Source organism: Vulpes vulpes, chromosome 14, assembly GCF_048418805.1.
Source record: "Vulpes vulpes isolate BD-2025 chromosome 14, VulVul3, whole genome shotgun sequence".
Lineage (NCBI taxonomy): Eukaryota > Metazoa > Chordata > Mammalia > Carnivora > Canidae > Vulpes > Vulpes vulpes.
Window position 1 is genome coordinate 93962085 of NC_132793.1, and position 12729 is coordinate 93974813.

Genomic DNA, 12729 nt, shown 5'->3' on the forward strand with positions numbered 1-12729 from the left:
ATTCATAGGAACCTTACAGATAACCAGATGGGCACATATTAAAATATACTGCTGGAATGGTAAAGATGACCAAACACCAGAGGGCTCTACTCATGCTAAGAATGTAGGCCAGAACTCAGGAATATAACATAGAAGGACTCCAGGTTATACCCAATAAAAGACCCCCACTGTAACATAAATGTATGTGCAATGTTGCTCCTCCAGTCTCACACCTAGTTGAGCTGGGTCATGATGTAATAGTAATTTGTTGTTGTTAACCACATGTTTCTCTAATCAAATGTTACAATTACTGGAATCTTTGCTCACCTGGCTGTCCTGGATGCTGCCAACCTTCCCTTTTGTGGGTGTGATGAAGTTGTAGATGAAGAGTAGCAACAATGCCAGGGGGATCATGTACAGTTCAAAATTCCAGACAGTGACTACAAATACCTGATGGGAAGACAAGACAAAAATGATTATTTGAAAAATCAGAATGGGAGTAATCTTAAAAGCCTTTGCCTTGACTTAAGGAAATTAAGTCCAGGACCTTCTATTTAGAGTAGCTTTTAGGAACAATTATAGACAGGTTAACACAGACACACACATACACACACACATGCACACATGGTTAACAGTTCTAGAATTGGCAATAGAATGAAGGAGATCTAGAAATGAATAGGCCAGTCACACTCTGAAATAGACAACACAGTAGCTTCATACCTGGAAATCCCATTACCCCATTAACTGTATTCAGTTTTTTGCTCTAAGATTAACCAGAATTTAGTCAGGTAGTATTATTAATCCAAAGTCTCAGAGTCAAGCCACAGACCAAATTTTGCCAACAGTAAGGTTTACTGGAACTGTGGAGAGTAATTACTTTTTAAATTGGCTGCCAGTGAGGAAACCTGGGTGGCTCAGTGGATGAACATCTGCCTTCGGCTCAGGGCGTGATCCTGGGGTCCTGGGATCGAGTCCTGGATCGGGGTCCCTGCATGGAGCCTGCTTCTCCCTCTGCCTATGTCTCTGCCTCTTTCTCTTTGTGTCTCTCATGAATAAATAAATAAAAGCTTAAATAAGGCTGACAATGTTTAAAAATCTAAATCTTAAAATTTTCAAATTTTTCATCACCAGGAAATGATGGGCTAGAACTTCCTACATTCAACCAGGTCTGTGCTTTGCCTGCTGAATTGCCATCGGCCTTTGGATTTGTGACCCTGTCCTAGAGAATGACAAGCCAGAGCTTGGGTTTGAAGCCCAGTATCTATGTGACAATGGTCATGGGAGACATGAATGCAAAGAAGACACGGCTCTGCCTCCAAGCAACAAGCAAATTAGGACAAATAAGAAAACAACCCACAATAATTACAACACGAAGCACGAGTGAAATCATGGGAAAATTATTTCAAAACTTGAGCCTCACTTTCTTTTCTAAATCACAAATGATCCAGAAGATGAAATAAGATAATTTGTGATTATCAGCTGTTGGCACATAAGTGCTTGAAAAAGTCACTCTTATCTCAACTCAAAAGAGGCAAATTATTGCATCTTAAATACTGAACCTTCCTTTTCCTTGTTTACCTATTACTAAAAACATTTTATGCCTTGTTAAAGTTCTATTTTTGTAGATATATTTTTCCTGCTTATTTTTGCTATTTTAAATTTAATCATTTCTCCCATTATATATTTTAAGGAGATAATTAATAAAAGCTAATAATTTGTACATATTATTTTTAATTAGTAACTTTACTGATTTTTCTTACTATTTCATTTCACTCTTGGGGGGTTTCTAAGAATATAGTCACACAATCTATAAATAAAGAACTACAACTGTTTTTCCTTGTCTAATACCTATAACTTACTTTCTAACATGTATACTTAGTTTCATTACTACTAACTGAACAATTTTAAATAAAACTGTTGAGAAGGATATTGTCTAACTCCTGAATTTTACAAAAACACTTTTTTTTACAATTAAGCATGACATTAACTGTTAGTTTGAGCTATATAAATTATTTCATATTAAGAATGTGCAAATAAACCTTACAACACTAGGAAGTGTATATACAGCATTCATAATTCTTAATATTTAAAAAATATTTATGAATCTTTATGAAAATATTTGAAAAAGGAAAATCTTTTTAAATAAGAACACTAACATCAATTTTAACAAAATTTCATTCTTATTATTTTTAAAATCAGGAATGGAGGAGGGTGAATGATTAAGTATTCTTTCACTATTTTCTGAAATGAGGGTTTTTTACTTCTCATTTTAGAACCTCGACATGGTATATTGTATTTATAATTTCCTAATACTGAAGTGAATTTTTATTTCTGGTAGAAACCTCCCCTCCCCTTCACTGGGCTCTAATGGTCTTTTAATGTACTTTTGCACTTTATTTGCTAACATTTGATGATGTTTTGTATAGATATCCATGTGCTATTGTTTCCTTTTTATTTTTTTAATTTTTTAAATTTTTTTATAAATTTATTTTTTATAGGTGTTGTTTCCTTTTTATATTAATTTCAGGTTCTGATATCAGGAGTATTTTGGTGCCATTATTTTGGTACCATTCCATTCTTTCCTTCTCTATAGCCAGGGCAATATTTTCATGTCATATTACTAAATATTCCAAAAATGAAAAAAATTATAGACTAATTTAACAAATGCCCATGCACCTGCATGCATTAAGAATTGTCGATGTGTTGTCAGTTTTCTTTCCAATGTATGTATTAGTCTTTTTTAAAAATAGAACCTTTCAGATCATTTGTTCCCATTGTCAACTTTCACCAACTACCTGCAACCTATTCCTCCCATTCCCAGAGGCTACCATGTCTGAAAATGGATGTGAATCCTTGCCATCTGAGGATATCTAAGGTTTATTTTAGAAAAAAACATAAATAGCATCAAAATATTCCCATCATTCTAATTTTTTTTATTCAATAATATGTTCCACAGATTTGTTGATGGTGTAAATTTAAATCAAGTATATTCACTTTAGGGACTCCTGGGTGGCTCAGTTGGTTAAGCATCTGCCTTAGGCTCAGGTCATGATTTCAGGGTTCTGGGATCCATCCCGGCATCAGGCTCCCTGCTCAGCAGGGAGTCTGCTTCTCCTTCCTCTGCCTCTCCTCCCTACCCATGCTCTTTCTCTCTCAAATAAATAATTAAATCTTTTTCAAAAAAGTGTATTAATTTTGAATACTCCATTCAAATGAATGTTCAGTAATTTATTCATTATACTTTTTTAAAAAGATTTTATTTATTCATGAGAAACACAGAGAGGACAGAGAGAGAGGCAGAGACACAGGCAGAGGGAAGAGCAGACTCCATTCAGGGACCCAGACGTGGGACTCGATCCTGGGTCTCCAGGATCATGCCCTGGGCTGAAGGCGGCACTAAAACGCTGATCCACCCGAGCTGCCCTCCATTATACTTTCTTATTGAAAACATAGGATGAAACAGTGGTTTTACTTATTAATGTAGTCAAACATACTCATCTTCAACCTTAGAATTTGTGCTCTTAATGTTCAATGTTCTATTTAAGGAATCATATTCTACTCTGAGATGATAAAGTTATTTCATCAAGTTTTCTCCCCAAAAATAAACGTATGTGTATGTTCCTTTTTTTTTTTTTTTTTTTTTGGTCTCAAGTGTTCTTTTGGTTTACAGTTGGAAACAAGCATCCAATTTGAACTTTTCCCTTACAGACAGCCAACTTTTACAACTAGATTGTGGTACCAATACCTATTTTGTTCACGGTTTCCATCACTACTTCTGCTACATATCAAATTCCCACATGGGTATGTTTGTTGTTTATGAGCATTCTAATCCTGTGCATTGAAAAATATTTTTACCAAGCCCACATCTATAACTGTAGTTAAATAAACAGATGACATCTGAGTAAGCAAGTCTGTATTATTTCACCTTCAAAATTATCTTGGGTAGTTCTTTGCTTTTTACTCTTTCACATGTATTATAGAACCGATTTATAACATTCCATAAAATTCTTGGTGAAATTTTCAGTGGGATAGTCTTGAAAGTATGTATTAATTTGGAGAGAACTGATATCTTGATACTGACTTTCAGAATCTTAAGGATTATTTATTTCCTCATATATTTAGGACCTTTATGTATCTCAAAATATTTTCTTCCTTTCATCACACTGATCTTGCATATGCTTATTATTATCTTTCTCCAAAAATTTGAGTTTTGGTACTATTATTAATGAGGATATTTTAAAGTTATATACTTCATTGGTTACTTCTGGGCACAGGAGCACTGATTTTTATATGTTGTTCACATTATTTCTGACCTCTTGTATTAGCTGTAGGGGATTTCAAATCTTATCTTTTGGAGATCTGATGTGGAAAATCATATAAACTGCAAGTCATGACAATTTTTTTTGCCTTCAAATCTTGGTGTTACTTATATGTTCTTTTAGTGCTAAATCTCTACACTCTTTTTTATAAGCATAAAATTTTAAAAATGCTTTTTGAATCAATGCATAATATTATGTTGTTGATTTCCTCCAGGATGTTAAGCTGATGTGCTTTACCGGCTTTATTGTTTTATATAAATTTATATTTTCCTATACTTTTCTTTTTAAAAGTTTCTTTGATGTCTTGTTTTGCTTTAATATTAATAGAGAAAAGCAGAGAAAATAGTAGTGATTTCTCCACTAGATAAAGCTAGAGATTTTCCTAATTGTTACCTATTGCTCTCTCCTTTTTTCTTTTTAAGATTTTATTTATTTGACAGAGAGAGATAGGGAAAGAGCACAAGCAGAGAGAGCAGGTGACAGAGAAACAGGCTCCCTGTATGGAGCCTGATGTGAGGCTCAATCTCAGGACCCTGGAATCATGACCTGAGCTGAAGACAGATGCTTAATCAACTGAGACACCCAGGTGCCCACGCTCTTACCTTATTCTTAAAGTTCTTTTAGGATTAGGAGTTTTAACTATATTCTAAATGGTTACTATTTCTGAATGTCTATCTAATAAATAAGTAAAATTTTATTTTTTTTATATTGCTAAATATAACTTCAAGTGAAAAAAAAGTCTGATAAGAAACTATTAGGGAAAAATTAGGAAACAGCATATTTTTTATTTTCTTCATCATAAAGCTATTTATAAAATATATCTAACAAGATTACTTGTTCATCAATTAATATTAGAAGGCTGTTGTGCTAGATAAACACCTCATTTACCATAACACTCGTCTCTACCAAGTAATTAGCACCAGAAAGTACTTTATAACAAAAATTGAGCCACATTTAAATATCACATTCAAAGGACCCAAAACTTCCAGAGTGAAACACTAGTGCCTTTAGAGATATTTTTAAGGGGCACTTGGCTGGCTCAGGGGGTAAAGCATGTGACTTTTTATCTCAGAGTTGGAGTTCAAGCCCCATGTTAGTTGTAGAGCTCACTTTAAAACAAAAATTAAAAAACAATGCATGATTGTTTGAAGAATTAATTTTTTTTTGTCTTTTTAAGAAGAATTAATTTTATAATAAATACCTTTGTATAAAATAATAATGATATTAGTAATATCAATACCCTGAAAACAGTTTTTTTTTTTTTTTTTAAAGACCAATGATAATTGGTAGACTCTGATAGTTGGTAGTAGGTAGGCCCGAGATTCTGATCCAAGGTCATTAAACTTTGCAAGGGAGTTCAAATCTTAGAAGAAGAAATCAGGTCTGCATGGTGTCACTGTAATGTTCTTGCATATTCTTCTCAAGAGCAGCTACAGTCACAATGGTATTACCAGTTGGTTAAGCCCAGAAGAAAAATTCGCCATCTTTCTGAATGGATGAAACAGAGAAGTTGGGGATAATCAGGGCCAGGAGATGGTATAGAGGTACACTGGAAGGAGAGAGCAAGCAAAGGAAAAACCCAAATTCTGTATGTGAATTCTGCTGCAGTCTCTGCCATAGATGTGGGGCTGACTCCAAGCAGTCTTATCTGGGATCGGAGCTGACACCCACAGGAGGTAAGACAGAATTTGCAGGTTGAGTTCAATGAAGTTAAATGTTGCCTTTTTTCTTTTCTTAAAGATTTTATTTATTTATTTGACAGAGAGAGAGAGAAACAGACAGAGAAAGCACAATCAGGGGGAGTAGGCAGAGGGAGAGGGAGAAGCAGGTTCCCTCCTGATCAGGGAGCCCAATACAGGACCTGATCCCAAGACCCTGGAATCATGACCCGAGCCAAAGGTGGACACTTAACCGACTGAGCCATCCAGGCGCCCTGAAGTTAAATGTCTTCTTATAAAAGAAAATCAACCTTATTTGAAAGAACATAGGAGAATCTAGGGTCTCCACTGCATAACATTGCTCAATTAAAAATCACTTTAAATACAAGAAGTCTGGAAAACGTAGTCCATTTTCAAGGAAGAGGCAATCACAGATGCCAACTTCAAGGTGAATTATGTATTTTTTTTTCTTCCAAGTTTTTATTTGAATTCCAGTTAGTTGACATACAGTGTAACATTAGTTTCAGGTGTTGGACTAGTGATTCAACACTTCCATACAACATCTGGTGCTCATCACAAGAAGTGCCCTCCTTTCATCCACCACCCTTGCTCACTTCCCTTCTGGTGACCATCAGTTCGTTCTCTCGAGTTAAGGGTCTTCTTCCTGGTTTTCCTCTTTCCTCCTTCCTTATATTCATTTATTTCTTAAATTCTGAATATGAGTGAAATCACATGGTATTTGTCTTTCTCTGACTTAGTATAATACTCTCTTAGTATAATATTCTTTAGCTCCATCCACATTATTGCAAATGACAAGATTTCATTTTTTTAAAGTTTTTTTATTTATTCATGAGAGACACAGAGAGAAAGAGAGGCAGTGACACAGGCAGATGGATAAGCAGGCTCCATGCAGGGAGCCCAACGTGGGACTCGATTCCAGGACTCCAGGATCATGCCCTGGGCTGAAGGTGGCACTAAACTGCTGAGCCAATGGGCTCCCTGATTTCATTCTTTTGGATGGCTGAGTAATATTCCATTGTGTGTGTGAGTATGTTTGTATACAACTCACATTTTCCTTTTCATTCCTTGTTTCATAGACATTTGGGCTTCTTCCAAAATTTGGCTATTGTTGAAGGATGAATTATATGATGAAATTACAAGAACTTTAAACCACCTATTAAAAGTATGCTCAATGAGGTGAAGGAGAATAAACACATACAATGAATGATAATTAGTAAATATCAGATGAAAATATAAAAAAATAATGTAAGTGAAATACTACAATATCTAAAATATTTACAATATTTACAATATCTAAAATTTTCCAAAAATTTAGTGAATATGCTCAGTAGCAGAATTAAGAAGAAAAAGTCAGTGAACACAAAGATATATCAAAAGAAATCTTATCTGGGGCACCTAAGTGGCTCAGTCAGTTAAGCACCCAACTTTTATTTTGACCTTGGGTCATGATCTCAGAGTCCTGGGTTCGAGCCCCAAGTCAGGCTCTGAACTCAATGTGGGGTCTGCTTGTCTGTCTTTTTCTGCTCCTCTCCCAGACTCCTGCCTCTCACATATATAAATAAATAAAATCTTAAAAGAAAACCAATGAAATTTTATCTGAAAGAGAAAAATGTTCGGAAAAAGTGAATGGAGTATCTGTGGTCCGTGAGATAATTTCAGAAGTTCTCACATAGGTCTTTGGAATCATAGAGAAAGAAATAAGTTAAAAATTATGTGAAGAACTAATAGCTAAACACTTTTTTAGAGAAACCCAAGCTGAATACATTTAAGAAACCTGGCTTAGGCATCTACGTTGTAACCACACTTGTGAATAACAAAGGTAACCAAAGAATTTGGAAATCAATTAATAAAATGATACCTTATGTTTCTGAGCATAACTATTTGAATGGACATGGATTTCACATTAGAAACCATGGAGGCAAGGAGACATTGCAACAATTTTAAGGTGCTAAAGTGAAAAACAAAAACGTAAACAAAAACTGTCAACCTAGAATTCTATACCCAATGAAAATATCCCTCATGAATGAAGGTGAAGTAAAGATTTAGATAAGAGAAAATTTAAAGAATTTGTCATCAGTATAACTTCATATCAATAAATGCTAAATGACTTATTCAGAATGAAGGGAAAAGATACTAGATGGAAACTCAAACTTTAGGAAGAAACAGTGAACATGAGAAATGGTGGATACACAGGACAATATTAAAGATTATTTTCAAATTTTATTTTCTTTATAATCCATATGATTGTTTAAAGCTATGCTTATAGCATCGTTCTGGTGGGCTATATAATGTACTTACATGTAATATATACGAAAACTAAAGTATAAAAGAGATAATGATGAGTAGATAAATGGACTTAGATGAACTGCAATGTTTCTATACTTTAGGGGGGCTGGTTCATTAATAATATTTACTATCAAAAGTTAAGGGAGATAATACATTCACACATGAACCTTCATCCCTAGAGCCATCCACTGAAGGAATATTGCAGTGAGGAATAAAAAAAGATGCATGAGTTAAAATGGAATGCTAAAAGGTGCAAGAAGAGAAACAGGAATAAGGGACGTAGTAGACAAATGGAAAATAATAAAATGGTTATCTAAAGCCAATGACATCAATAGTTATATTAAATCTTAATGGAATAAATATCATAAGCATAAAAAGTAGAGATGAGAATAATAAATGCATGATTTCCTTCTAAAACCAGGGAAAAGGTAAGGATGTCTAGTCTTGCCAACTGTTTTGAGCATTAGACTAAATATTCTAACCACTTCAATAAGGTAAGAGAAATGAAATAAGCACAAGTATCAAAAGGAGAAAAGCAAAACTATCTCTTTGTATAGATGACATGATTTTTTTACATACAAAATTCTAAAGAATCTACAAAGCAAATCCTAGAAATTAGCAAAGTCACAGAATATAAAGTTATTTTTTAAAGTAAATTCAATTTTTCTATACTAGTAGCAAAAAAAAAAAAAACCCCTCCTGGATTATGACTTTTTAAAATTTTTATTTATAGTAGCATCAGAACCTATAAAATATATAGGCATATAATTTACAACATGAACAAGATCTCTTCACCGGAAATTATAAAAGATTGCATTATAAAATATCAAAATAAGTGGATAGATATGCCACTAGAGTTCATGGTTGGAAGACTCAACATTGTTAAGATGGCAGTTGTCTACAAACTGATCTACAGATGCAAGCAATCCCATTTTTTTTAGAAATTGACAAGCTGATTCTAAATATTATCTGGAAGTATAAGTGACAGAATCATTAAAGCAATTTTAACAAATAAAGCTTGCACTGCCTAATTTCACAACTTACTATAAATATATAGTAATGAAGACAGTGTGGTGCTGGCAAAAAGATAGGCATAGAGATCAATGGAACAGAAAACAGGTCCAGAAATAGATCTACATATATTCAGTTAATTAAGAAAGTTGCCAAGGTAACTCTATCAGAGAAATGAGTCTTTTCAACAAATGGCACTGGAACAATTGGATACATGTGTGAGAAAAAAGAATATAACTAATCCTTACAACTTATCATATATAAGAAATAACTCTAAGTAGATTATAATACTTAAATATAAATGCTCAAACTTTAAAACTTCTAAGAAAACATCTGAGGAAAAACCTTTGCTATCTTATGTGACATTTCTTAAGATACAAAAAGTACAAAGAATAATGTAAATAAAAGAAAAATGGAGTTTATTAGCAGTAATCTTCATTTGCTCTTTGAAAGACACAGCTACAAAATGGAAAAACAAGCCACAAAAAAAGGGGAACAATATTATCTGTACAAATACTGAAATATAACTTGTATCCTAATATACAAAAAAATTCTTACAACTTAACAAGGAGATAATCCAATAAAAACGAGAAAAGATTTGGCCAAGCCCCTCACACATACAGAAATGTATATGAATACCTCAAAGCATATAGAAAGATAGGCAACATGATTATCCATCAAGTAAATGCAAATAAGGACCCCTGGGAGTAGCAATGCACAATTATTAGAAAGGCTACAATTGAAAACACTGACAAGAGAGAAAATATTGGCAGAATGTGGATCAACTAGATCTCCCAAAGACTTCAGACAGAAATACAAAATGATATAACTGATTCAGAAAACCATTTGGAAGTTTCTCAAAAACTTGAGCATACTCCTACTATAATCCACAGCCTTTCTACTCTGAAATGTAGAAATTTAACATATAACATTTAATGCATGTCCCACAAAGACTTGTTCACAAATGTTCAGAGCATAGCAGCTTAATCCCAAATAACAGCAACACTAGCATCAGCCCAAATACCCAGCAATAAATGATGTAATATACCCATTCAATGGAACACTGCTTAGAATTAAAACATCTACACAATGTCAGAATGAGTACATGAAGCTCTATTTCTTTGATACCAAAAAAAAAAGCTTCTTACTCCATCATGTCAGCTTCCTTCTTACACTCCATAATGCAGATGCAAAGGTGACCCAGGCTATATCTTCTCCCAAAATGTAACTTTAAGAAATTGCCTTAAATCTTCAGCTGCAAAGATTTCTTAATTTTTCCCCTCAAAATTTGTCAAAATTTTTATAAAAACAGATACAAAAATATATACATGTCAAATATCAGATGAGGAAAAAGTGATTCATAAAAAGACTCTTTGTTTTTCTAGGGAAAATGCTAAAGATAGAAATTTGTTAGAGAGAGTCCATGATTCCAAGGGAGCCTGTGATTGACGAACTTAGCCAGTACTGTCATAGACACTTGTACAAATCTTCTACATATTGTTTAGTTAGCTATGACAGGAGAAGAATGTTATCGTACATCACACAAAGTTTTAAAGAACAAATTGTGTTTTCTGCAGGTTCCATTATGAAGTGATCTATAAATAATTAAGTAATCGACCAATACAATGGCCATTAAATTATCTTCTATACATCCAAGAAGATGCTTCACTTTCAAATATTCTTTTTAAGATTTTATTTATTTATTCATGAGATACACAGGCAGAGGGAGAGGCAGGCTCCCTGCGGGGAATCCAATGTGGGACTTGATCCCAGAATTCCCCGGGATCACAACCTGAGTCAAAGGCAGATAGATGCTCAACCACTGAGCCACTCAGGTGTCCCCTTTTTTTAAAATTAAAGTTTCTTTTTTTTTTTTATAGATGTTATTTATTTATTATGAGAGACACACAGAGAAAGGCAGAGACAAAGACAGAGGGAGAAGCAGGCTTCCTGTGGGGAACCTAATGTAGGACTCGACCCCAGGACTCTGGGATCATGACCTGAGCCAAAGGCTCAACCACTGAGCCACCCAGGTGCCCCCTCACTTCCAACTATTTACCTTGGGATACCAAATACGATGACACTGATCTTTTTCCAAATACTCTGGGATATTATCATTTAAAATAATATTAGGATGCTGTCCTGTCCCTGGAGAGTAGATTTAAGACTAGGAAATAGCCAGATTTCATGAAGCCAAGTCTCTGAATAACTCCTAAAAACGCTATATTTGTTAAGACAAAAAAAAAAAAAAAAAAAGAACACGCAAAGTATGATTACCAAGAGTAGTGTTTGCCTTTTGTGAACTACACATTGACCATGAATGTAATGTTAAAAGAAATTGACAAAAAAAAAAAGGACACCTGGGTGGCTCAGTGGTTGAGCATCTGCATTTGGCTCAGGTTGTGATCCCGGGTTCCTGGGATTGAGTCCCACTTCGGGCTCCCTGCATGGAGCCTGCTTCTCCCTCTGCCTGTGTCTCTGCCTCTCTGTGTCTCTCATGAATAAATACATAAAATATTAAGAAAAACAGAAATTAAAAAATGGAATCAAGATCCTCATTTCAATATATTTATTTTGGTAGGGTTGCTCATACAAAATGGTGGATTCTTTTTTTTTTTATTGTTTGTTCTCATAAATCCCTAGATCCACCACTGAGATTAGGGTCAGGTTAATATGATTAATGTTTACAGAGTTTCACCTTGACCCACTGTTTGTAAGATTAACTAGATAATCTTAAATTGCTATTCTGTGTAGTAGAATAACACAGGATGACTTAAGATGGCATAAATACATTAAACATGTAATTAAAAAATGTTCATTTCTGATAGAAAATTACCGGAAAACTTTATATCAAGTTTCAGCAATGAACACGCTACTTTCTAAGTTACTCATTCCTACATCCCAAACTAAACACTGAGTTTTTATTTTTATTTTTATTTTTTAAAGATTTTATTTATTTATTCATGAGAATACACAGAGAGGAGAGAGAGAGAGGCAGAGACACAGGCAGAGGGAGAAGCAGGCTCCATGCAGGGAGCCTGATGTGGGACTCGATCCTGGGTCCCCCGGATCACGCACTGGGCCGAAGGCGGTGCTAAACCGCTGAGCCACCCAGGCTGCCCAACGAGTTTTTAAAGGAGAATAAAGAGGTCAAGATTTATGTCATAAATACAGTTAAGGATTAAATTCAGAGTAAAAATGAACAGGTATCTTAGAACGAAAACAGATGAAAACCAACCCAACATTCACCTTCCTTGCTACCAGTACAAACTCCACCATTATCAGACCACTGAGCTAAAATCATACTGACAAGCAACATCTAAAGAAGCATGAAGGAAGAGCTAGTTGATTTATTTTGGTTAAGGCACTATTGCTTCAAGTCTCAGTAACTTTGAATATTTAAAGGAGTTGGAAGGTGTTTCATCTGCAAAATGATGAAGAGGAGACTAATTTTC

At 34.4% G+C, this 12729-nt stretch overlaps 1 protein-coding gene across 8 annotated transcripts in view; it reads right to left on the minus strand.

Annotated features, from left to right (window-relative positions):
• The window catches only part of MCTP2 (multiple C2 and transmembrane domain containing 2), a 241489-nt gene that overhangs the window by 37044 nt on the left and 191716 nt on the right, over positions 1-12729 (minus strand). For all 8 annotated transcript variants that reach the window (XM_072737201.1, XM_072737205.1, XM_072737203.1 and 5 more), the window contains one exon: positions 307-429. In XM_072737201.1, the coding sequence (XP_072593302.1) occupies positions 307-429 (123 nt within the window). The remainder of the gene's footprint in view (positions 1-306; positions 430-12729) is intronic.